The 27,248-nt window shown below is 34.9% G+C and overlaps 2 protein-coding genes across 11 annotated transcripts in view; one reads left to right on the top strand and one right to left on the bottom strand.

Moving 5' to 3' along the window:
• The window catches only part of LOC131149123 (DExH-box ATP-dependent RNA helicase DExH10), a 56,960-nt gene extending 39,008 nt beyond the window's left edge, over nt 1-17,952 (top strand). For 4 of the 10 annotated variants that reach the window (XM_058099234.1, XM_058099242.1, XM_058099241.1 and 1 more), the window contains 7 exons: nt 5,532-5,685; nt 6,102-6,250; nt 6,368-6,463; nt 7,084-7,176; nt 12,151-12,229; nt 17,105-17,181; nt 17,314-17,952. In XM_058099234.1, coding sequence (XP_057955217.1) covers nt 5,532-5,685; nt 6,102-6,250; nt 6,368-6,463; nt 7,084-7,176; nt 12,151-12,229; nt 17,105-17,181; nt 17,314-17,394 — 729 coding nt within the window. In that variant the 3' untranslated portion in view covers nt 17,395-17,952. Of the gene's footprint in view, nt 1-5,531; nt 5,686-6,101; nt 6,251-6,367; nt 6,464-7,083; nt 7,177-12,150; nt 12,548-17,012; nt 17,289-17,313 lie in introns of those variants that run through there. The other 6 variants (XR_009135135.1, XR_009135134.1, XM_058099236.1 and 3 more) reach the window with 6 other exon arrangements.
• Nucleotides 17,953-19,012: 1,060 nt separating this feature from the next.
• Nucleotides 19,013-21,288, bottom strand: LOC131148278 (uncharacterized). The gene is made up of 5 exons (XM_058097998.1): nt 20,853-21,288; nt 20,393-20,758; nt 20,250-20,287; nt 20,008-20,148; nt 19,013-19,888 (listed from the first exon to the last, which is right to left on the bottom strand). Exons 1-5 carry the CDS (start codon nt 21,286-21,288, stop codon nt 19,013-19,015), a joined length of 1,857 nt encoding a protein of 618 aa, XP_057953981.1.
• Between the last annotated feature and the right edge of the window lie 5,960 nt (nt 21,289-27,248).

The raw sequence follows: 27,248 nt of genomic DNA, 5'->3' as shown, positions 1-27,248 counted from the left end.
TCATAAACAACACTTCCATAAGCAATTTGTGTTTAGTGAGGGAGACAAATGGGCTAAACATGTTTACAAAATGCTAGTGAGTTCTAGAAGATCGATGAACACTCACCCTCCCTAAAGAGCTTTATATGCTCTATGTGGTTTGTGACATTCTCCCCCACTTATGCGTACTCCTTAACTCTCTCCACGAACAATTGCAAGTCTTTTGTTGAGATATTGATTTCTTCATCTCCAAGGCCTTTCCACTTTACTAAAAACTTATGCCGCTTCTTCCTTGATGATGTGAACTCTTTGTCCTCGAGGATAACTTCAAATTCTCTTTTGTCATTGTCTTCAGTGGTGCTCTGGTTGACTAACTTCTGTTTGGATCTTCAATGTCAGCACTGAATGGCTTGTAGCTAATTTGAAACACATGATATACTTCCATACAAGTTAAAGGATCAACCTTGTAGGGGGCCTTCTTGGATTTGTACAAGATGGGGACTAGTCCTTCATATTTGCGAAGTAGTTTCCTATCTTAACCCCATAGTAAAGCACCAAGTCACCTACATTGAAGTGCAACAATCTTCTCCCTTGAGTTGCTCACTTCTTCATCTGCTTGGAGCCTTTATTTAGGTAAGTTCGGCGATCTCTGCATTTTGTCTCCATTCTTTGGCAAAGATGCATGCTTTTGGACTTTTTCTTTATACATCTCATCGTCTATTTGAGGTAACAACGGTTGTTGGGCCTATAACAAGCTCAAAGGGTCTTTTATTAGTTGTTGAGCTCTTTGGGGAAACAAAATTGAACCACATCAAGTAGCTACACTCAATTCTTTTGATCGGTGGTGAGGAAATGGCGCCAGTACTCCTCTAATAGCCGATTGAATCTTTGTCTGTCCATCTTTCTGCAAGTGGTAACTTGAAGAGATGTCAAGTTGTGAATCGAGGATTCAGAAATTTATGTCTAGAAGTTGCCTGTGAATCTTGAGTTTTGGTCATTGAGATTGTCTTGGGGAACACACTAATACTTCACAATATGTTTAAAGAACAATTGTGTTGTCCGCTTTGCAAATAGTACCTTGGTGCAAGTATGAAAGTACCAGAATTTGAAAATGTATCTATAACCATAGGTGTAAACATTGTATCTCCATCTCCGGGCAAGCTGGTGATGAAGTCAAGTGAAACACTCCCCACAATTTCATTGGTACTTGAAGAGACTCTAACAGCCTTGCGATCTTCATCCACTCCACTTTATCTTGCTGGAAGGTGAAACAAGTGCAAGTATACTTGACCACCTCATCATGCATATGTGGCTTGTAATACCTCTACTTTAGCAGTGCCAAAGTGCGAAGTCATCCTACATGACCTGGCCACACGGTGTCATGACACTCTCAATTGTGTTTTCCTTAGATCTCTTGCTCGAGGCACAAAGAGCTGTGTTACCATGTGTTGTTTGCAATCCATGATATGGCTTGTAATACCTCTACTTTAGCAATGCCAAAGTGTGATATCATCCCTACATGACTTGGCCACACGGTGTCATGACACACTCAATTTTGTTTGCCTTAGATCTCTTGCTTGAGGCACAAAGAGCTAGTTACCATGTGTTGTTTGCAATCCATCTTCTAACTAGAATTGGCTGATTTGCCCTTTTCCACCAACCTCATGACCTTTTGGGCATTTGGATCTTTGGAAAGGTTCTTCTTAGTGTGCTTCTATATTGTTGTGATTACCTTATTGTCAAGTTTGTTACCATTTGTAAGGCTACAAGCTCGACCTTCTTGCTCTTTGAATTTGTGAATTGGTTCATCTGTCCCATTTTGTGCTCAAATAAGAATCGAATTTCGCTAGGAATTCTTGTCAATAGACCTTCTTGGGTGATAACTTCGACTGTGTGAAGAAGCAACTAATAGTTGAGTAATCTATTTTCACCAAAAAACATCGACCCAAGTAGGTAATGTCTTATGTCGTCGTGCATGAAGGCAATGTATCACTGTTGGCATCTCCTTCTCGTAAGCTGTGTATTTCTACTCTACTCTCTTAAGTTTACGACTCTTGTATGCAACACGATGCTTACCTTGTAACAAGACTCCCCCAAAGTCAATACTTTGATGCATCTGTCTGTAGTACTAGATCTCGCATCACAACCTCTTTTAAGTTGTCAAAGGCTCCCTGAGACTTCTTTGTCCAGTTCCACCCATGACCCTTCTATTACAGTTTTGTGAACGGGGTAGTTCTCCTTGAGTATCTCTCCATGAACTTTTGGTAATAGTTGGCAAATCCTAGTGTGGAGCACAACTCCTTCACTGATGTTAGGATCTTCTACTCCGGCATAGCTCTCACCTTCTCTATATCCATTCGGATATGACCTTATTGATCACATGACCAAGGAATTTGATGCTTTGTTGAGTGAAATATCACTTCTCTTTCTTCACTTAAAGGTTATTCTCATTTAGTTTGTTGAACACCTTTTGTAGATGCTCTTTATGTTCCTTCAGAGTGGAGTTGTAAACAACAATGTTACCCAGATATACCATGACAAACTTGTCGAGGTACTCATGAAATGCCTAGTTCATCAAAGTACAGAATGTCGGCGACAAATTCATTAATCCAAAGGGCATCACCTAGAATTCATACACCTCATACTGTGTCATGCAAGTGGTATTTAGCTCATCACCATTTGCCATCTTCACCTGATGGTAGCCTGACCATAAGTCAAGTTTGGTGAAGTACTTGGCTTGACTTAGCTGATCAAACAAATTAGCAACCAGTGGAAGAGGATACTTGTTGTGCGTACTCACGTTATTGAGCACGCAGTAGTCCTCACACATCTATATGCTCCCATCATGTTTTCCTAAAACAATACTAGTGCTCCGAATGGTGCTTTGGAAGGACATATATACCATGCTTCCAATAACTCATCAAGTTGCTTTCTTAACTCTACTAACTCTAGAGGCGCCATTCGATGTGGCCCTATAGTAGGTGGCTTCACTCTTGGTAATAACTCAATCTCGTGCTCCATACTCTGTCGTGAAGGCAAGTTGTGAGGCAGTTTGTTTGGCATCACAACTTTTTACTCATCCAACATAGTTTGAATGGCAGTAGGCCCCCACTTTTAGCCTATGTTTTCATCTACCATTAGTGTGGCATGATATGCCTATTCACCCCTTCTCAAACCCTTATTGAGTTGCATGGTTGAGAGGAGCTCATTGTCCCCTTTCTTCGCAACAACTTGTACCATACAAGGGTGGTCTCCCCATCAGACAAAGGGAACTAGGAAATGGCATCGATTGTGCCTTAGTCTCCCTCATGAATTCCATTCCAAGAATCACTTGGAAATCATCCACCGGGACAATTGTAAAATTTTTTCCTGCTCACTGTCCAAGCTTCACAGTTGCTTACTCGGCTATTCCCAGAGTAGGTTAAGTGTAGAGCTAACTGCTTTCATGGATCTTGAGTATTTCTCTAAGTTCAAGTCGAGTCTTTGTGCTTATGCTTGCAAGACGAAATTATGGGTAGCCCTAGCCGTAGCATGGGTCCTCTTCCCATTGACCTGCAAATACACAAAGACCAACCCTTTTCGACCCCTCTTCGATACATTGGGCAACTACATTGCACCCATCCTTGGGGTTTCCTCCTCATCTTCTAGTGCCCCTCTGCAATGGAAGCTTGTAAGGCATTGAGTGATGGCTTGTTAAGGTTTCGACATAGGAAGCGTGTCATCTTACTCTTCCACTGGCTGTGTTAAATAAGATGACAAAACTTCTTTTGAAGTTGATGCCTTGGTGTCGGATCCCCCACTTTTGGGTTTGCCCTACTTGAAAACTTTTCATTGTTTCCACCCATGCCACTCTCTTTGGACATTGTGGAACTCTCTCTAGCATAGTCAACCAAGAGTTCCACGACAGCTTGTGTGGCAGGCAAGTCTTCAACTCTTTTTCATTGAAGTTTTGTCCTTCGATTTTAACCCGTCAAGAAAATAGAATAGAAGTTTGTCTTTCTTTGACATGTCACGGATATCCAACATCAAAGCAGAGAATTGTTTCACATACCTCTTGATTGTACTAGTTTGCTTAAGGTCTCACAGTTTACATCGAACATTGTACTCAAAACATTCTCAGGAAAGAATTGGCATTGAGCTCTCTTTTCAAGTCTACTTGACAATCAATTACACCATGTACTTGGTACATGGATACTCCAACATCCTTGCTCTATTTCATTGTACTTGGTATGCCACCACAACTTAGTGTCACCATTAAAGTGCATTGTTGCCATGGTTACTTTCGTTTCCTTTGAGTCAGTCCACACTGCACGAAAGTATTGTTCCATGTTAGGTAAGAAGTTCTCAACTCCTTTGCATCACGTACGTTTTGAGTTATGGCACCTTTGTTCTTCCATATTGTATTCCCATATTGTTAAAATTTCCTGTAGCAAGAACCATTAGGCTCATCGTGGTATTTGGATATACCATTTGAGCCTATAATGTTTCTACCATCGTATGGAGGTCCTTTGACATCTCCACCATGGAACCCTATTGGTGTTTTTGTGATCTCTCTGATGCATCAACACATTCAGCAAGTTTGATGGTCTCCATGGCCACATTGTTGGTTGTCTTAGCCTGCCCCTCACACTCACGATATTGGTTACATGGTCTCTTACAGATGCTTTGCACCATCTCATCATACAAAGACAACTAAATTCAATTAACAATTAACCAAGCTCTAAATCCAACTGTCGTGGGTTGAACACTTCACACCTAGTGAAGGGTCGTGCCGTACTAGCTAGAGCACTCTTGCTTAACTAGTCATCCAAAGTATACTGCAATTACCACAAGAACACTTTCACCGCAGTTGAATAAAAAGTAAGCAGCAGTAAGCTATTCATGAAAGTTAATGACAAGCTCACGGTAAAAGGGGGAAAAAAAAAAAGAAAAAGAAAAAAAGAATGGTTGGTTTAGGAATGTGGCCTTTTACATTCAACAGATTTATAAAGTACATATCTATTTCTTTCAAAAATAAAAATTGAGAAGTTAAAATTGGGAACAATCAATGGGTAGAAATCTGTGGGCTTTCCTTCTTTACAGAAACGTGTTAGATATGTTTCCGTTATGTTTTGTTAAAAATATCGTACAAAAATCAAGATAATAAAGAATTATTGGTAGAAAAAGATGCAGGCCTTGTATATAATATATATAAATGAAACATGCAATGTTTGACTGCATGCAGTGCTTTTCTAATATTTCTTTTTCTTGAGGCCTGTGTGTAGTTTTCCCATTTGCATGGTGATTAGTGGACTTCCTCTAGGAGAAACAGGAAGACCTTTGGGGTGGGGTGGGGTTTGTCTGGCAAGGTTTATATCTGGATTTTGTTTTTGTCTGGATTCATTTTTCATGGAAGAAAGAAATATTTTTGCTACTACTTTCATGGACATTGATTACAGATGTTAATAATTTTAGTCATTGTCTATCTCAGTTTCAAACTGCAACAAAAAAACTGCATTATGTTGTTTTCTGTTAGTCTTTTGTGTTAATCTGAATATTCATTGATTTCTCAGCTTCAAAAATTCCGCGATGAACTTAAGAACCGTTCACGAGTTTTGAGAAAGCTTGGCCATATTGATGCTGATGGTGTTGTCCAGTTGAAGGGGCGGGCGGCTTGCTTAATAGACACTGGAGATGAACTTCTTGTTACTGAATTGATGTTCAATGGTGAGCCTATAATTACTTAATTACTTTGTTGTCTGCAGAATCTTATTTTACGTAAAGCAGGCAGGTCAAATTGCATGGAGGCTGGGCTAACTTTCTATATGATAAGATTGAGCCTGTGCTTGCAAATATTCTGTGGGTCATGGAGAGCAGTTTGACATATGCATGTAAAAACTTTAATGTGCTAAAGTGTGGCATGACCTGGATTAGGAAAACTGTAAAATAGAATTTAACATACAATAATTGTTTATTTGTCTTTATCCCATAAACTTATTTGCATTTATTTAAGTTGAATGCTGACCTAGGAGGTAACTGGGCCTGCTTCTTGTCCCGGCTTAATTGGCGTATATGTTGGGTTTTAGCAATAAGTATGCCTCATTTCATTCAAGTCTTCTAAACCTTAATACATTTTTAATCAGGTACATTTAACGATCTTGATCATCACCAAATTGCGGCTCTGGCAAGTTGCTTCATTCCAGGAGACAGATCAAGTGAGCAAATACATTTGAGAACTGAGCTTGCTAAACCATTACAACAGCTCCAAGACAGTGCAAGAAGAATAGCACAGGTTTTCTCATAGCCATTATGCCCTACATTATTTTTCAGAATTGAGGTTTAACTTGTAAATTATACTTGGAAAAATGTTTTAAAAAAATTATGTGGAAATACCTCTTCACGATTGCAGATACAACTTGAATGTAAATTGGATATAAATGTGGATGAGTACGTGGAATCAACAGCGAGACCATATTTGATGGATGTGATTTACTGTTGGTCAAGGGTTAGTGTGTTAATTTTACTACTGTACTTCATATCTGCATTTTTTTTTTGCATGCAATTTGCATTTCTTTGGTGAATGACTTGGTCTCTATTGACCAAGTCAACTGACAAATAGGTTGCTCATAAGGATGAGAATATCTATACAATGTCATTTAAGTAGAATATTACTTAAAATCATTATATTTTGAATTAATCATGTCACTCTTTTCCATGTTAATTGGAACATGCTGATGCTCTCTCTCTCTCTCTCTCTCTCAACACATGCAAGTCATTCTCATTTCTTGCAATTGTCACTAATGGTTTTTGATTTTTACATATTATTTTGGTTTTATCTCACTTAATACATACTTGGGTTGGTTGATGGTTCTAAGGATTAATTTTCTAGAGCTCCAGCTTTTTTAAGCTCAAAAATACTTGGGTTGGAGGTTTGAGGATTAATTTTCTAGAGTTCCTGTTTTTTTAGGCCCATTCTAATTTTTCTTTAAAATTGTTTTAGTAGGCTAGGCTTGTTATTGTGTTTAGTTAGAGTTTTTATTTATTTATTTATAATAAATTTCTACATATATTTTTATTTTTTTGAGTTTACCATTCAACCATTTTGTCCTTGTTTCTTTCTTCCAGGGGGCGACTTTCTCAGAGGTTATACAAATGACTGATATATTTGAGGGTAGTATTATCAGGCTTGCTAGAAGGCTCGATGAGTTTTTGAACCAGGTACCTTTTTATCTCAGGAAATCCATCCTGTTGATCTCTTTGTTCTTCATGTGATGCTGTTGTGCATGAAGACTATTTTTTTTTTTTTTTCATGACCATTGATCATCTTCTTTTCTTCAAGAAGTTTTTGACCTGATATATAACAGTGCTGTGTTGGTCATTTAATCATTGGATCAAAGCATCCTGATGGTCATGACATATACAACTGCCAATATTGGGGTTGATGCAAGAGAAACAAAAACACTTAATACATAGATTGAAAACGAGTATGCCTCAGTGAGGTGCAGGCCTCTTCTGTAACTTACAACTTGATAATAACAAAATTACATGGCATTCCTTATCAACTAATACTGCTCTCAATGCTCTTACTCAAGCTGGAGCATAGATATATGTAATGTCGTGCCTGTTAATAGGGTGCATAAAAGGGTCCCCAACCAAAAGATTTAGTGAAGGTGTCTTCCACCTGATCCCTTGAGTTGACATAAGAAATTTCCATTTGTTTCATCTCTCAATCCATAACAAAGTGACAATCGCCTCCTACAAGTTTAGTGTGTTCATGAAACACAGGATTTGAAGTAATGGGCATGGCAGTTGATTATCACAGAACATCTCGCGATGAGCTTCTTACTTTTCCAAGTAACCAAGTTCCCTCCAATGAGTGTATAATACTCATAAGCAAAACAATCTGTCTTTATAATCCCTGGCCCAATCAGCATAAAAAAGGGAGAATATCCAAACTACTAGATGTCTTAAGCAACAATCCCTTTTCTGCAGCTCTCTTTTGATATTTCAGACTTTACTACACAGCTTCCCAATTTACTGTTTAGGAATATTCATAAACTGATTGGGAAAACAGCAGAACAAATATCAGGACTAGTTTCAGTTAGATAAATTACTTGCCAACCAACCCTCTATCTCCCTGGGTTCTCAAATCGCTGACATCATTAACTGTTACTATTTAGGAATATGCAAAAACTAACTGTCAACTACGGCAGCAGAACAAATATCTGGATAGTTACAGTTACATAAATAACTTCTCAATCACGCATCTCCCTGGGTTCTCTAATCGCTGACATCATTTTCTCCAATTTAGTATAAGGATCCATAGGAGTATCACTGACTTGTTCCCAAGTAGCCTGGTACAAATTAGTAACATATTTCCTTTGGGGGAGAGTGATATCTTGTTTGGATCTGGCAAGTGGCAACTTCTATTGCTAAGAATTAATGGAGTGTCCAAGATCCTCAGTAGCTATTGGGTTATGTAATGCCAGCTGTGTCTGACAACTGTTGATGACATTGTTACTACAGATACCAGCGAGTTAAAAGGGTTTCTGAGGCACGCCTCGATGCATTTTGAGGCTAGAACACCTCAACGAATAGTGTAAATGGCAAAATTCTCGAAAGGCATACACATTTTGGAGTTATGCATCAGCAAAAAAAAACCCTCATTTCACGCCTCTACATAAAAAGTGTATAGAGAGAGAGAGAGAGAGAGAGAGAGAGAGAGGGAGGGAGATGCAATGGTTGGAATAAAACATTTATCTGGATGGGCACGTGGCGATGGCCCTATTATTCATGGTCAAATATGCCTACTACCAGTTGACTTTAAAATCTCAAGTTTATTTTAAAAGTAAAATTTAAATTTATCTGGATGGGCACATGGCGATGGCCCTGTAATTCATGGTCAAATACACCTACTACCAGTTGACTTTAGAATCTCTTAAGTTATTTTTTAAAAGTAAAATTTAAGAACCTGTTTTGTTTTAATTATCTAATAAAATTCATATTATTTTTTAATAATATAATTTATTTATCTTTTTTTTGAATACAAAATTAAATTCTCAAAAGGCTTATGCCTCACCTCCTCAGGAGTAAAACGCCTCACCTTACACCTTTGCCCCTCAAAACACTGACAGATACTGGTATATTCATGATTGCAGAATTAGTGTTATGACTGATAAACATAGAGCGATCAGATGCTGTTTGGGCAATAATATCCCTATAATATAATATAATCATGCTCTATTATTATATTTAAATTAACAAATTACTAATAAACTGAAAGTAAAATTTTTAATTTAGCATAAATATTGATTTATTTTAATTAATATATATAAAATAAAACTTTAATTATAGAAATTAATTATAAAGTTGTAATGAAAATTTAAGTAATTATTAATTAGTAAAAAATTAAAATGGCTATTAAAACTATTAATTAATGTAAATATTAGTTCATTTGTAATTAGAAATATTAAAAATGTTAATTACAAATTTTAGTTATAAAATTTTAATTAATTTTTAATTAGATAATATTTAAAATGTCTATTAAAAGTGTTAATATTTATGTTACTTAGCATTTTAATTGAATTTGTACTTTATTAGATAAATATTGTTATTGTTTTATAAAAATTTAATATAATAGTTAATATTTAGACACAATATTGCCTTCAATTATTTTGGTTAATTGATTATTAAGTGTTAAATATTTTAAATTTATAATTTTTGAAAATTTTAGGAGATAGATTTAATTAAGTAAATATTCTTAATAAGTTTTTATGTATAAAATATTATTGCTTTTCATATATTTGTTATGTCAACGGTATAATGAACATCTTAAAATATCTATTAGGATTCGCATGTTGAACCAAACGTTGACATGGGAATCATATGTACATTCTTGGAAATCTTACAATGAGAACCAAACAAAAATATTCCCATGAGGCAGGCATCCTATTCGTAGGAATGAGATTCCTTAGAATGTCATTCAATGAGAATATTTTTTATACTGTAAACCAAACAACCCCTATAGGACTCTCTTGGAACAACATAATAGGGAGGCTGCTCTATATAAACTTTTGAGTGTAATCAGAAGTTAGTCCCTATACTATTAAGTAAAATCTATTTTAGTCCTATACTTTTAAGTTTTAATTAGTACAATTAAGGACTTGTACTTGCTTATTTCATGCAATTGTTTTTGTCATCTTAATTAAATCTAAAAATATCAGTGAATTTTAATAAAATATCTTACATTCATAAAGTGTTGAATTTATGTTACACATTGTGTCACTATTTTTCTTAATAAGCTTTTTTTTTTTAAATCTCATCGTGAAGTAATTATGACTTCAAGCATATAATGTGTGTAAAATAATTCAAAAATAATATATTTCGTAACTAATAATATATATGGGCCCCAAATGAGCTGACTAATCTCCAAATGCTGAAGCATCTTCTATTAATTTCAACCACCCTCCAATTTCTAATGATTAAATTAGTTTAAATGACAAATTTAATTAAAAAAATTAATTAGTACAAGTCCTTAATTATCATTTCATTCTAAACTTCTTGACAAAATATGTATTACATTTTTGCTCCATATAAACTTCTTGACTAGGTTGATACACATTGTTGGCCCACCACCTAACAAGCTTTTATGTAAAGTGGTGACATGACATGGTTTTAGAGCTGTGGTGCTAGAGGTCATGAGTTCAAGTCCTTTTATGCTTGTTTTTCTCCTACTATGCCGTTATAGCTTACTTTGTTCTGCATGTCTTCATGTATGTGTTCAAGTTCGTTTGTTTACTTCTTTTGCAAGAGGGGTAATACATGAGGGGGACTGGTGAACAGCTGGAAATACATTGTTGGCTCACGACTTAAGAGCTTAGGCTTTTATATAATATGTATCTGGAACAGTTAAGTTGGTGAAGTGTGTCTCTATACTATATGATCAGAAATATCATTATGTCTGCTATGTTGTTAGGTCATCGTACCATGGCTATTTTAATTATTTGGTAGCTTTTAAAAGTTTCGTGGCCCAGGTAAAATCTCAAACTGCCTTCCTTCACCATGTAAAGAATTTTTTTTTATCAATAATTTTTTGAGCCAACCAACTTAATAGTTAATACAGAGAATATCTTATGCCTTCTATTTTCAATTTTTTCTTTTAATTTGCTGGGTTATAGATATCAATAATTATTTAGATACAACTGATTGAAAGGGTACTACTACACAAATTTATGGCATAGCATTTACTGGGTTTGTAGTATCCAATATGAATTAGTATTTCATCTATTGTTAGATAACTGGACCACTTACCCCCAAAACATCAAATTTTTTATTTTGTTCTTTCGTCAAACCACAAATATGGAGTTGACCTTATACAAATATGGCCAAAATGTTAGGAGTACCTTTTGCACACAGACACATACACAGACAGGCACACATTTTAGTATGAGTATATACTACGATGTTTTAAGCCATGACATGATCTTATTTCCTAGATGAAAGAGAATTTTTTGCTGGGCATCAAGCCGTGTGGATCTATGTTTATGAAACTGGAAGTTGTTCCTCAAATATGATTTTTTAGTTACAAAAGCTTGGGAAAGTGTTTCAGTAAATATGCAGAAATGATCACATGTTCTTTTACCTTGGCTTAGTTTTCCACCAAGCCAGCAAACAGATTTGTGCTCAAACTGGGAGATATGATTTATCTGGCATCATCTTCTTGGTTATTAGTGAAAATCTGCAGTATTAGCTCCAGAGGCACCAAAAGGGACCAGGTTGTCATCTGTATTTGGTGTGAGTAGAACTTAGTGGAGCTCTACGACTGCTTCAAAAAGACTGAACAAAAAGTGACCAATGAGCATATGAAGTACACAAATATGACTTGTGATGATATGCATAGGTTCCAGAAGTACCTGGATATGGAGTTTTTGAGTTGATACAACCTAGGTTAAGGGTGTTCTATGGTGTTGCATATTGTTATCTAAGATGTGTCATTTGATGATTGCATAGAATCGCCACAAGTATATGAGTTTCATTTTTAGATGTGTTGTGTAAGGGTCTAATAAGTGATGTGAATTTACACTGCAACTGATAAGGTTCATTTATTTGTTCCTTTTGTAAACTTGATAATTTACATTAAGATATTTTTTCCTTGTTCCTATCTTCTTCCCCCCCCCCCCCCCCACCCACCAGTTGCGTGCTGCTGCTCATGCTGTTGGAGAAGCTGATTTGGACAGTAAATTTGCAGCAGCCAGTGGAAGTCTTCGCAGAGGTATTATGTTTGCGAATTCCTTGTATCTATAGGTTTTTGCGTGTGGAATGCATGCAACCCTGGCAAGAAGTTTCTTCTGCAGTAGCAAATGTGCGGTTGCCTTGTATGATGTGCTGGATGTGGTATGAAATTATATCCTTGTTTTTGCAGCACCCGCTTCCCCCCCTTTTCTTTTTTCTCTTTGCATTCTTTTGATGACTTCAAATTTCTTTTTGATAATGTTATGGTTGCTGTTGTATTCGAATGCTAATTCAAGTTGTACATGCAAAGTAGGTAGAACTAATATAATTAGACAGAAATATTAGAAATCTTGAGCAAGTTACTGTGAATCTTTATTTATTTTATCCTTTTTTTTTATTTTTATTTTTTTTTGGGGGGGGGGGGGTGTCAGCACTTCAAGATTCGTCTCTTACAACATGGTGAGATTTTGGAGATGTGTAGATTATCAGTGGTGAATTGGAATTTTGACTCAGTGGGATTGAGGAGCATTTAATTGTTTTCTAAAACTTTCTAGTATTATTCAACGCAATATCTTGGGCTAATACAACCATCTCTCTAGGTGGGGTTGGCTAACCGCACAACCTAGGGCAATATCCTTTGATAACTCTCTAGGTTGGGTTGGCTGAATTCTCTTATGCTATTTGGCACAATCTAGGGAAATATCCTTCGATAATGAGGACTATCAAATCCTTCCTATCTCAGTCATAGTTATTCTAGTTCTATCCTCGCCCTTCTGCTGCTACTAAAATTAACTAGCTTACTACTACTTATTGATGATTTAGCCTATACACTGCTATTGCCTAAACTATTTTACCGCTTTATCTTGTGCTACACTTTTCACGAATGTGTTCATTCTTTAATTTATCTTTTAGAGTTTTACCCTCCATTAATCTTAACATTCTCATTTTGGCAACATTTATTTTTGCGATATAGTTTGCCAACATTTTGATCTATATAGCATATTTGGTTTTATGGATTTTTTTCTTTTTTTGGTTAATTTTAAGAGTGTTATGATCACATGACACACTTGAAACACCTCTCCATTTTTCCTGAGTTGCTTTAACTCTTATGTATTACATCTTCAAAATTTCCTCCAACTAGTAGATCTAAGATATCAAAATTAAAAATCTACCGGTGCTTATGATTTCTTGATTTGATCTTTTCAATTGTATTTTTTTCCCTAAAATGATCAAATTTACATTTCTTATATTTGGTTTTATTTCGACTTATCATAAAACCTTTAAATTTTAAAGTTTCTCTCAATTTTTAGATTCTACTAGACCTCTAGTTTCATCAATCTAGACAATATCATATGCAAACAACATATACCATGAACCTCATTTTCTTTTTCTTTTTTTTTTGGTAAATAAGTGCATTTGCAACAACATATACCATGGAACTTCATTTTGGATATTTCTAATTAGTTCATCCATTACTAATGCAAAAATTTAAGGGTCTTAAAGAACACCTATTGTGATTGGAAATTTCCCATGTTGTCCTAACATTGGTTATTACTCTGTCGTACTTACATTTAGTGACATCTATATACCTATAACATTTTCCTTTTCTTTTCCCTAGAACCCACAAACTTTCCTAGGTGCCCTTATGATAGGCTTTTGCTAGGTCAGTCCAAGCCATATTCAAGTCCCTTTTTTCCCGAAACCTTTTTCATTAATCATCTTAATAGATATGAAGCTTTTGTAGTTGATATTCCATGCATAAAAGCAAACTAATTTTCTAAAAAAGTTGTTTCTAATTTTATTCTTTATTCAATTACTCTTTCCCAAAGTTCCATTATATGACTTAAAACTTTAATTCTATGATCATTATACAATTTTATTTATCTCCTTTATTTTTGCATTTGGGTACTAAAGTGCTTTTCTCTAATCGCATGCCATTTTCTTAATTCTTATAAATTCCTAACTTTTCTATTTTACATCTTCTTTACTGCCTGCTTAACTTATTAGCTGTAATGTTGTTTATAAATCTCAAAATTTCTTTTCATTATTTGTCAATTTGAAGCTTAAGCCTTCTATTTGATTTTCATTAAATGATTTACTAAAATGAGTTCACCATCTTTCTTTTATACTTCTTGTTTAAGTACAATAATGTCCTCTTTTTTTGTTTTTTTCATATATTTAATACTACTACCTAATTATCTACTGCTCAAGCAAATTTAAATGTCATCATTTATCCTTCTTTAGTACTTACTCTAGTATGTAAAATTATTATTATATGCTTTATATTCAGCTTCCTTAACAATCTATTTTTTAATTTTTTCTTACTTCATTATAGTTTCAAAGTTGCCATGTTTCTACATTTTTTGTCATCTATTAAACTACGTTGTTTATCTCAACTGTTTTTTGAATGGCTTGATCCCACACTAGTCATGCATCTTTCTGTAAATCCTCTTTTGCCATTTCTTTCAAAGAACTACCTTTCCAACTCCAAAGACTATTGTGTCTACATTATCTCCTACTGTTCAGTCACCATCTTTTATCGTTTATCTTGAATTTTTGTTATATTTAGAGGTTCTACTACTAAGTTTTCTGACATTGATTTAGTTATCTTTTCCATCTATTTTTTTGGGGGCCCTTCTTGGTAAAAATAGCCTTTTCATGACTGCTAGTGCAGATTTGAAATATTTACCATGCTAGATGACCAATTCATTCAAACTGTTGTCTTTCTCTAGGGTTTATTTTCATTCAAAATCACATTTTCATGTGAGGTCTTTCCACCCTAGTACTTGATCCTTCAGAAAAAGCTTGATCAGGAAGAACCTGTGCTTCATCTGAAGCAAGCTAGCGTTTTATTTGCCGTCACGACCAGTTGTAGGTTCAATTTTTCTTGCCTTCCGCATTCTCCTCATTCTAAATCCGAGTGTTTGACCAATTTCAAGAATGTCATCAGGTTACTTATGAACCATGAAATCCACATATTCCCAGTTCAACTTTCATGTTATGTTCTTTTACTACAGACGTTTCAACAAGTCATATATGTCTTGTGGATAATGAGAGATTTTGGAGTTTCTATATATCTTAATATTTGTGGTCTCATTCCATTCCATAAAGCTGACCACTTTGCTTATACAAAGATATTGATGGTGTTACTTTTTAGCAACACAACACTGATGGTGCAACTTCATGCATCCTGTTTGTGTTTCTATTTTCAAAATTTGGGGAACAGGTAGGATTAAAGGAAGTGAGTCTTAATATGAAGGGGTGTTTGGTTCATGAAATGTAACATTCCAGCATAATTTGAGATTACTGAAATACTGGATTCCTATAATCATGTTACATCAATGCATCATTCCTTTGTTTGGTTCATCTAGACATTCCTAGCCACGATTTTTGGACGAGAATACGATCTTCCTCCACTCTTACAAGACTATTCCACTCTACATCAATCCACAGCCGGTGAAGCTTAACGTTGTAGTCTACGGTGAAATTCTACGCACTAAAACAACCCAATATCAATGACCTCCTAGAGGCGATCAACGGAAGTTGGAGATCTTGATCTTCACCACAAATAGACTATTGTTGATGATGATGATTGATCTTCATTTGTCTCATAATCTTGAAGTTTAAAATCACTGTTAGAAAATTCGCCGAAAAATTGGAGTTTGTGAAATTGAGATCTATACATATATATATATATGATAGAGATTGGACTGAACTTGTCGTCGAAGTCGTTGTCCACCTACCCAGTGGAAGCCAAACATCGTTGTGATGATGGGCATTAGTTGTTTAGACCATTAGCCATCTACTCCATCCTTACTTGCTTTGCCTGCGCCCTCCTCGACGGCAGAATTGCTCTCCTTGATGACAAAGTCGAGAGGTTGTGCATACGCCCTCATCCGCAAGTTGCCCTGCTCTTTGACCAAAGAACCCACTTAACACATTTCCTTAATTTAGGAAAGTTATAATACCATCTCTTAAATGGTAATAATATTTTCCCAAAATATAATTAGATAATATAATTGGTAATGTGAATGATTGGATTTTAAAATTTTAGGGCAGAAGGCATTCACCTACCTTTAAATTTGGTAAAATGATAGAAACCTTCTTTACGGTTTTAAAATTGTTGGACTTCTCTTGTATTTTCAAAATGTCATAGACCTTCCCTAAGGTTTGCAAAAAAGACGTATACTTAACCTTCAAAAAACTTGTCTTTTTGTAAAATATTAGAGTTTGCACCTTTTTGACAAATTTTAGGGGAGGTTCTTGAAATTCGTAAAATGTTAAGAGTCATAAAATGTTAAGAGGAAGTTAGTATCTTTTTTGTCAAACCTCAGGGTGAGGTCAATGTCTTTTGCCTCAAATTTTATTTGTGAACCAAACATGGATGAGGAAATATGTAAATAGAGGCATCCTATTCAGTGGTTGGATGTAAACCAAAATGTGTATGTGGCATCCAAGTATGGCTGTACTTGTGCGATGGATGGAAGGAAATGCAAATGCTTGTAAACTGAAGTATGTAATTGGGGGAGTCTTAAATTTGAATTTATGTGAATTTGAAAAAGATGTAATGCATAATTATTTTAATTTCTTTTGTAAATTCACCGGCTTTAAATTTGAGGCTCAAAATACATGCTTCGAAACACAATGTAAAAAGTATTCTTATGTTGTGGAGGAATTGCCCAACATTGTGGGATTCATAACTCATTTATTCACTGCTAGTGATGAATTAAGTTACAGAAAAAACATATTTTTTTGCTAGGCAAGAAAACTGAACATGCTTATAGCCTGTTTAATTTGCTTCTATTTTTCCCTTCAATTTTTAGTTTAATGAAAAAAAGGGTAGCCAGGTAGAGCCAAGTTTCATTTATTCACACTGCAAATTTTATGATCAAATTATGCCTTGATTGGCTCGAAGATGACTGGAATGGTTGGCGTGCGATGTGCAAGCTGAACTCCGCGCCCATTCTCATCAATTTTTCCTCCCACCCCGGTGTAAGTCGCATTTCAAATTTGTTGCCAATTTTGCAATTACAAGTCCCAAGATCCGCAGTGCGAGGATGACTCCTCTCCAGGCAACCTCCACTGTCCCCAAATTGTAGGTACTGAAAATCAACGTTCCTGCAGACAACCGTGCACTGTGAGGTATTGACAGTCACCCTTGATTCTTTAGGAATGGTACCAAGCTTTGCTTCTTCAAGGTTGTGAGGAGCGTTCCTCGCAGAGTGGTCTGTAAATATGGTTGCTGATGCTGGGGGTGCATTTGTTGCTATATGTCCCTTCAACGCCATGCACTGAGGTATTGACAGTCGCCCTTGATTCTTTAGGAATGGTACCAAGCTTTGCTTCTTCAAGGTTGCGAGGGACCACCGAGCGTTCCTTGATAAGTGGCCTGTAAATATGGTTGCTGATGCTGGGGGTGGATTTGTTGCTATTCGTCCCTTCGACAACGATGTCGTTGAACAGTTGGATGGTTAACCAGTTCAAGCATGGCCGCTCCCGGAGTTGTGTCAACGGTTGCAAACTTGCAATGGTGATAACAAATCACAATGTAGGCCACATTCCACTTATATCTCCTTTCTTCCCAGCATTTGGCTTGTGTGCTTACCTCCATAATTTTTCTGTACTAGTTTAGCACAAGAATTTTAACTCATAAAACTAAATTTAAAATTTGTAATGCACAACTCAAATACGTGCGATTTTTTTAAAGCTAATATTAAATAATATGATGTTTTAGTATTCTTATAATAAAAAAGCATTTCAAAATAGTAGTACTTAGAGTTGTAACTAAAGTATTTCCATTTTCCTTATCCAAATATTAGAGTTGTAACTAAAGTATTTCCATTTTCCTTATCCAAATAGTATCAGTTAATTGAATATTTTTTAATCTCAATAAATATGAAATTTAAGTTTGTGCTCTCCCTAAGGGTGTCCTTGTTTTTAAGCGCATGTAAAATTATTATGTTATAAGATATAAAAATAGTCAAGTATAAATTTATGTAGTTTGGTTGAACTTAATTAAGAATATTGTCTTGCTGAATGAAATATTGAGAAAAAATTGAAACTGCAAGAAATAGTTATAAGGCTAATCTATACTTTAAAATAGTTTAATAAATTAATAATAAAGAACTAAAATTTCAAAAATAAGAAATCATGTAATTGAAATAGTTTAATCTTCACGCGAAAAGGTGGTTGCACAATACTCCCTTAAACTAAGTCAATCATCATATGTCCACATTCAACTATTTAAAGGGGTTGCACAATTAATAGTAATTATCAAAGGACTATTATAACTTTTGAAGTTTTGAGGTAAAATTAATCAAAACAATATTATTAATTAAATGAATTAAGAAAAATTAATAATAATTAATTGAAAGCCTTATTATCCAAACCATGCAAACAATTGAGCATCAAGTTAGGTTGATCATGCACCCATTCTAGTTGTATTTTCAAACGTATTTATGGATTGAGAGATCATAGTTGTTGATTAAGTTGATAATTTTTCATTTTTAAATGGATGACTTTGTCCATCTATGTTAGCATAAGGGTATATTTACAATTGAATGCTGACTTCATTGAAAATTCTATTTATTTTTTTTTTTGATCAAATGGTAAAAGTGTATATTGATCGAAGTACGTATGTACAAATACTATGGGCATACCCAGGCCAATCAAACAAGGTATTATACCAAATCGAAAATACATCCAAAAACCTGGGCATACCTAGGAACCAAAGAGAATCAGCCAATCTCAATACATTCAAGTCTAGGTATCCCTAGAAGAAATCATATTATTTCTTCCTTACATAACCGAAACAAGACATCTTTTAACCATTGAATTGCATATTGACTAGAAGCATATCATATTTGTTAAAAATTGTTGTGAAGGTGTGTCTTTGAATTACTTTGACTAGCTCCAAAAGATAGATTGAATGTCCCTCAAATCTGGATTTGTTCCCAAAGTTCCAAATATAATAAACTATTGCAGCCAGGGTGATTGTCCGTCCAGCAGCTTGAATGTTTTTGCCCTTTGCCTCCTTGTGCATCCATTTGACTGCAGCCTTGATGGTGGTCATACTCCTTTTTAAGCCTAACCATTCCCTAATGATCCTCCAAACCTCACCTGTAAATTTGCATTTAAAGAAGAGGTGGTCAATGGATTCTGTTTTTGTATTGTAGTAGGTGCATCTCTGGTCTGTCTCCACTCCTACCAGCTTATCACAAGTACACAGTTTTCCTTTCAGAGTCAACCATAAACAAAAAGCATGTTTAGGTTGGGATCCGTTGAACCAAACTTCCTTTCTCCATGGAACTCTAGGCATTTTTTCTCTCCAGAATTCGTAGCATCTGTGTGAGCATAAATCCCACCCTTCCATCAGCTCAATGGCACTTCCAACACTCCCAGATTTGACAAGAAGCTGATCTCTAATCTCTAGAATTTTCTTGAAGAGCTTGGAATCCTCCTTTGCTGTAATCCCCCAAATATTATTGTTCTTTAAGTAATTATGGTGGATCCATTTAGTCCATAGGGAGTCCTTCTTGGAATGTATATTCCAAAGAGTTCTAGACAGTAAAGCTTTGTTCCAAGAGCCCAGAAAAAAAATGCCAAGCCCTCCCTCATCTTTTGGAAGGCAGATGTCGTGCCAAGCCACCAGGGGTTTCTTCTTGCCACCCCATAAGAAGACCCTACACACCTTAATAATCTGTCTAAGCACATTTAAGGGATAGGAAAAATGGCAAGCCAAAAACATTCCACCCCTTGAATGATAGAATTCAGAATTTCCAATTTCCCTGCATATGATAATGTGTTACCTGGCCATACCTTTAGCTGGTTTGAGATTCGATTAATTAAGGGACTATAGTGAGACGAAGTTAATCTTGAAGCCAACAATGGAACCCCCAAATAACGAAATGGATAGTCCCCTATCCTCATACCAATAATATTCAGAATCTGCTCCAGATCCTGATTTTGATTCCTGCATAGAACAAATTAGACTTCTGGTAGTTTATAGCAAGGCCTGAGCATTTGGAAAAATTATCAAGACATTCCATTAGGCTTCTTACAGAGACAACATCATCCCTCGAGAAAAGCATTAGATCATCTGCAATTATTAAGTGGGTTAATCTCAAATCTCCACATTTCAGGTGGAATTTAAACCTGAAAATGCCAGAGAGAGATTTCAGGAGTCTTGATAGATAGTCCATACATAAGACAAAAAGTAGAGGGGAAAGAGGATCCTCCTGTGTCAAGCCTTGATTTCTAGGAAGGAATCCAAAGAGACGACCATTAAGGCTAACAGAGAAGGTAGTAGTTGAAATACATTTCATGATCCACCTAATCATCATAGGAGGGAACTTCAAATGCTTCAGTAGGTCAGAGATGAAGGACCAATCAATTGTATCATAGGCCTTTCTAAGATCCACCTTCAGGAGGCATCTTGGAGAGACCCTTTTCCTTGCATACCCTCTAATTAGCTCCTGCATCATGTATATATTCTCCACCATGCTCCCTTTTTGTATAAAAGCCGCTTGTGCAGGGTCAATTATCTCTTCCAGGCAGGGTTTAATTCTAGCTGCAATGACTTTAGAAATAATCTTATAGAAGACATTACAGCAAGATATAGGTCTAAAATCACCAACATGGTTGGCATTACTAACTTTAGGCACCAGGGCAATGATAGTGTGATTGAACTGTTTTAATAGCATTGTTGAAAAATTCTTTGACTGCACTTATGACATCCAAGCCAACAACAGACCAGGCCTGTTTGAAAAAGCAAGCAGAGTAACCATCCGGTCCTGGGGATTTGCCATCCTCGATACTAAAAAGTGCATCTCTGATTTCTTGATCTGAAATTGGGATAGTCATGGAGATTCTCCTGGCCTCACTGAGAACCGGCCCCGTATCGACAACAAGAGGATCGAGTGAAGAGCAAGTCTGCTTTTTCCCCAGCAGCATTTCATAAAATTTTACAAATTCCTTTGCAACTTGGGAATAAGAAGTGGTTACTTCACCATTTTCTTTTGTAATAGCAGCAATATGCCTTCTCATCTTGTTCTTGTTTAGAATAGCATGGAAATATGCAGAGCTCCTATCACTGCACATTATATATTTGTTTTTATTTCTCATGTAATTAATAAACATGAATTTCACTAAAACTCAAAATACAAACAACAAACATTAAAGGATGAGGGGAAAAAAAAAGGGAAGAAAAGATTCACCATAAAGATTCATTGGTAAATCTATTTCTCTCCTTCACCCTCAACAATAGGATTGGGAGCCTTATTATTGCAATCAAAACATTTTCCTAGAGCATAGATTATTCGAAACAAGGCACAAACTATACAGGAACGGGGAATGCATGGATAACATATTCTCAAGTGCAGAAAATAAAAACAAGTAAAAGGCATGGTTACAACACACTCCCAAATATGGGAAAGAAGAAAGAAACAAAAAAGCTGGGATATGATTTGATGAATGAACAAATGAGCTAATTCAATTAAAAAAAGATTTGCTTGTAGAAAACACAAGATTCATCAGCAACTATAGGTTAATCCACAAAAAAATATCATAGTTTAATCCCATAATAGTGCTAAGGGATTCAAGACAGACAACTATTCCTTTACTTAAGTCCTCTTTTAAAGTATAATTTTCAGCATTGTAAATTGATCATGGCCACACCAGTATAAGGATTCCACTAAAGCTTACTTAACGGGTGGAGTGACGCCGATTACAACCAGGTCAATTCAAGGGGCTGACCTCAACCAACAAGCTTTATCAGGATGACGCTTTTAGCTTTCATAACCGGGTCTAAGCTAGTCCGAGATTATTTCACAGGGCTAGTTTCCCTTTTCAGGTCCGCGCCTAGAATACAACCAATGTGTATAAAATTTGTGCATGAAAATACGCTTCTACACAAGCAGATGTGTGTACTAGTACAGTTCAATCAATATTGTAAGCACGAATGATATGTAAATATGTTCAGCGCTCTAATATGTGCTAAACACTCAATTAAGTATAAATTATCAATCCAGATCTAGAGTGTATATCAAAGCAAGATTTGAAACACAATATGTGAATATCACAAAATTAGATCAGGGTTTCAAATATGCTTAAGCAAGCTGATTCAAACAAACTCAATAAGATATTTCAATATACAAAGCACAATAGATTTGTTTGAAAAGCTAGCTTTTGAGAATAATTTTTGCACACAAAAATTATAGGTTTAGGTGTCTTGCAATGACAATGCAAGAACCACAACCCTCAAAGTCTTCTCACACAAGATTTATCAAATAAAATTGGTGGAAGAACTTTAATGTTAAACTCTTAAAGAAAATCAATCAAACAATAATACAAGTGAGAGTTCTAACTAGTAAGATTAAGCACAATAGGTTTAGAAATACTTACAACACTTGAAAGATCAAGAAATATGGAGTGTATGAGTGTTTTGGAGTAGTATAGGCTAAATTAGGGTTTTGAAAATTGAGAGAATTTTTGTCTTAATCAAAATATTAATCCTTTGCTAATTATGACAAATGAACTGGTATTTATAGGCAAGGAGAATTTTTTGACCGTTGGGGACACAATGGGTATAATTAAATTTGTTTCAAAAGCCATTAAGAAAATTAACCTAGTTTACCCCATTAAAAAATCGGTAAAAAATATTTTAACCCACGAGGTTTAGGTGCTCGAACGTACTTAGTCAAAAATCCAATTTTTAGTTGTTTGGGTGCCCGAAGAGTGAGTCGGTCAGCCGAACAAAAATCAGTAGCATTTGTTCGTTAGTTCAGGTGCTCGGCTCCAAGTTCGGTTAACCAAACAGACCAATTCGGTCACCCGAGCCCAATTTGAACGTGATCTTTTGATCGCCCGAATAGTTGAAAAGTGCTCTAACATAGGTTCGGGTGCTCGAGGAAGATATGCTCAAATCGTGCCCAAATCAGCAAGTCAACATATTGACTTGTTCGGTCGCCCGAGCCGTTTTACATGACATAGGTTCGGTCGCCGGAACCCTCTCAATATTTTCCATTAAGTTCATTTTTAGCCTGAATTGATTCCCCTGATATGAAAAATGATGGGAACTTGTGTACTAATTGTAGGTACCTAAGGTCTAACTAGGGTCGATTTGAGCATACTTACCTATAATGCATGATGTAAATTATTATAGGCCATAGGAGTGTGCAGTCCATAATTAAATTTACATCTCAGAATGAAGAAATGAAATAATGATTACAAAGACAACATATATTTCTTCATTCATCGACATGAACACCACACGCCATCAAGGTATGTCTTTTAGTCCGAATACACGTGCACAGTGAACTTGCATGCAATCCTTAGTACAATCATCAGTACCAAGAGTATTTGTCATGATCAAAACTAGGTGTGACCTATCAGGTCAACAATCTCCCCCTTTTTGATGATGACAAATACTTTATGCAAAAGTGGTACAACCAAGGAAGGCTCCTCATGACTTTATGCATAAAGATAATTAAAGTAATGGATAAGTATAGATTAAGCATATTACACCCACTTTTGCCTCTTCTCCCCCTTTTAGCAACAACAAAAAGGGCCAAGCAATATTAGCGTGAAGGCAAAAGATGTCATTTAGATACAAAAGGTATATTGGGAGGATTTTTTTAAAAATTCGGCAGCATGCCGTTTGAAAATGACACAATCCCAAGATAACCTTGTACCTAAGTGACTTGTTTGGAGTTTGAATATAGCATATTTCAATCAATTAACTCAAACAGAATGTGCATCAAAGAAGTATAAGTAGCATGCAGTACATTAATATTTTATACTCCCCCAATGGATGATTATGCAAGGATGACTATTGATTTTTCATTTGGCTTTCACTCATCCTTTCAAAAATATTTAATGTTAATTTTGTTATAATCATCTTTGGTTGCCAAAACAAACATGTATTCCCATGAGGTATAGTATAATGAAAACATATGGGTCTGATACCAATTGTTATAATTATGTTGTAAAGAAGATACTAACTATTAAAATACCACTAGTTATAAGGACATGTTGTTTTGATACCAATTGTTAGTTTTGAAATAAACATGATATCAAACAAAGATTTTACCAAGATGTGCACATTGATATCACATTGTTAAGGTATTTTCCAAAGGATATAAAAATTGAAGGCAAAATACATATTTATTTTCTTAGAGCCTAATGATTTTAAAGTTAAGTGACTACCCCCAAGAATAAACATTTTCTTTATAAACCAACTTGAGTATAATTCAAAAATTATTTTAGAAGCACAACTCAAGTTTTAAGAAGTTTAGCATTTAGAATTGATGCAGAGTTATGTGCAATAAATTTGAAAAATTTTGACAGCATTTTGTTTGAAAATGTTATCTATACATAAGAATCTGTTAATTTCAAAACATTTTAAATTTGTATGCACAACCAGCTCCAAAGAATTCAAAATTTTAAAGTAAATGAGTTAAGCGTAAATATTTAAGATCCAAGATCAAATTTCATTTGCACACAAAGTTTTCAATTTTAAAAATCATTTTAACCTTTTGGGCAAATGTTTACAAAAAATTCAGCAGCATGCCGACTGTAAACATGACATTTCCCAAAATTAACCTGCACAAAAATGATTTCCAAACAAGTAGTATATCAAGAGTTTAAGGTATGTGAGCACCTAGATCTATCAATAGGTAATTTCTCAATTACTGCATCCGCTATGCAGGAGACTTTTCATCACAAGCATACATTTCAGTGGTATAATCAACAATTCATAAGAGAAATGAACTATCCTATAGATGATATGAACAATAACTAACAATGGATAGTTATGAGATTAGTGCAGAGTTGTTCTCATAAAGACATATAGACATATAAGCTTAAACAAAAATTGAGAGTATTTTAATATATATAGATATGAAAGATAAATGCTCCCCCTCAATTATGCATTCGACTCATTTAATGCTTTTTTCTTATTTTTCAAATCATTTAGCCAAGAGATCTAGATTTTTAATGACATATGCTTGGCTTTGGATGAATAGACTTAGATGACCAAAAAGTCACAACAATTATTTCTTTGAGAGTTCTAAGCCAATATTTGCCTCTTTTTTTATGATTTACAATACGTGAGAGGTCCCAAGTTGGAATGAATTTTGATTTAAACTATATATGCATAGGTCTACTTAAATTTTATACATTCATCTAGACTGAGACCTAGGCAATTTATTAGTCATTCAACTTATCTCTAAGTATATAAAACTCTAATGAGTTTGACTGAGTGTTTGAGAGCTTTGTGTGAGAAGTAAAGAATGAATACTCTTAAAGATTAAAAATTTTTATCTAAGTTCAGGAGAGTATTCAGAAGTAGGACTTTGTACAAGATAAGCATTCTAAAGAATGTCCTAACTTATTTTGGCAAAGAGCATTGTCGAGGATATGAATAACTAATAACTGACGTTCTTTGGTGATTGGAATGTATCCTTTAGATATGATCCAAGGATACGAACCAATGATAGGGTGGATCTTTACCTGATGTGATCGTGGTATGGTAAAGATTTCCTATGGAAGATATAAACCAAAATTAGAGGATTTATAATTTAAGCTCAAAGGGAACTTTTTGATTTAATAGTGAAATTTGAATCCCCTAGTGGATGCCTCTAGTTTTGATCAAGAGAAAAGATGTCTTTTAATAAGCACTAGAAATATTTGGAATTTATGATCAATAGTGCTTCAAGTCTAGAGTGATGACTAAAAATTTTATTAGGTATTTTAGGCTTTCAAAATGAGTTTAGGACAAAATTTTTTGACCTCATTTCCTAAAACTCAAACTTGTGCAATGGACAGAGTATGCTTAACATAAGATTTGTACATTCAGGCATAGATTAAGCATTAAGAATTTTATATCCAGCAAAGATGCTTTTGTCCATTTGGAAGCGGATTTTAATTAAGCTATAGCCAATGATTTCATATTTCAACCAATGAATATATGCATTAAGTTTAGATTGGTTATTTTGCTTGAATTTTCGTATTGGATTAATTCTTCAAGATCCTTAGTATGTAAAATTTTGAATAGTGGGCATATACTAAGTTTTTACAATTTCAGTCCGAACCACTACCTAAGCCTTTAGTCAACACTATCCCTTATAACTAATCCTAAATATTAAGGAAGAATTATGTGATTATGTAATTCCTGTTTGAGTAAATTCTTCCTTGAATTTCAAGAGGTTTTCTTTCTTAACAACCCATGCCATTTTTCTATCTTTAATTCTTGATGGGTTAGGACTAGGTGGTACTTTGACTCTCCAGACCCGTTTGGGTGTTACACCTTTTCTTTTAAATGGGCAATCAAATTTTATGTGCTCTTTCTTTTTACATAAGGCACATGTGGTGTGAGTGTATGGACTAGAGGAGGTACTAGCATAATGTTTCGATTCTTTTACAAAGTACCCCATGTATAGGTTCTTCCTTTTCCTATTTTCAATTTAATTAAAACCTATACATTCTTTATCTAAGGTCATCTTTTGTGAACCTAAGAGTTTGTCAAAATTTTCTTTACCTCTAGTGAATGTATGGATGATCTTAGACTGGTCTTCTATTTTCTTTTCTAGATTTTGAATTTTTGAGTTCTCTAGACCTTTGTAAACATTCTAAAGTTTCATAAGTTCTTTAGTCCTATTGTTTGCTTTATTTTCAAGAACAAGGATACGAAGATTCTTTTCATTATCACTTGAAATTTGAGATCTTACAACATTCAAATCTTTTTCTAATTTTTCATTCTTTTTTATTAACTGTTTGATTTTTAAATCATTTTCCCTTTCAACAAAAACTTTTAATTCACATTCTTTCAAAGATGCCTCATAATTTCAAAGCAATATATATTTTGTTAGCTTTGACAAGTGACTTATGAATTCTAACATATTCAATTTGCAGTTCTTCATAAGTAGGCATGCTCTCACTATCACTATTATCACATGATTCAGAATCAGATGCATCATTCAAATCATCATATGAATCATTGCCAAGATTATCTAATAACATAGAAGGAGACGGGATTACCTCACTGTCAATTAGAGTTATGA

The sequence above is a fragment of the Malania oleifera genome, chromosome 2, assembly GCF_029873635.1.
Source record: "Malania oleifera isolate guangnan ecotype guangnan chromosome 2, ASM2987363v1, whole genome shotgun sequence".
NCBI lineage: Eukaryota > Viridiplantae > Streptophyta > Magnoliopsida > Santalales > Ximeniaceae > Malania > Malania oleifera.
Note: the sequence above shows the minus strand (reverse complement) of the source record. Positions and strands in the feature narration are given on the sequence as shown.

Excerpts from the sequence above, each read along its gene's own strand:
- LOC131148278 (XM_058097998.1), bottom strand. The coding sequence starts at position 21,288 with ATGTGCAGTGATAGGAGCTCTGCATATTTCCATGCTATTCTAAACAAG. Across the intron at positions 20,759-20,852 it reads ATCACACTATCATTGCCCTG|CTAGAATTAAACCCTGCCTG; the intron begins GTGCCTAAAGTT and ends AAGTCATTGCAG. Across the intron at positions 20,149-20,249 it reads CGAGGGATGATGTTGTCTCT|GATCTGGAGCAGATTCTGAA; the intron begins GTAAGAAGCCTA and ends AATCAAAATCAG.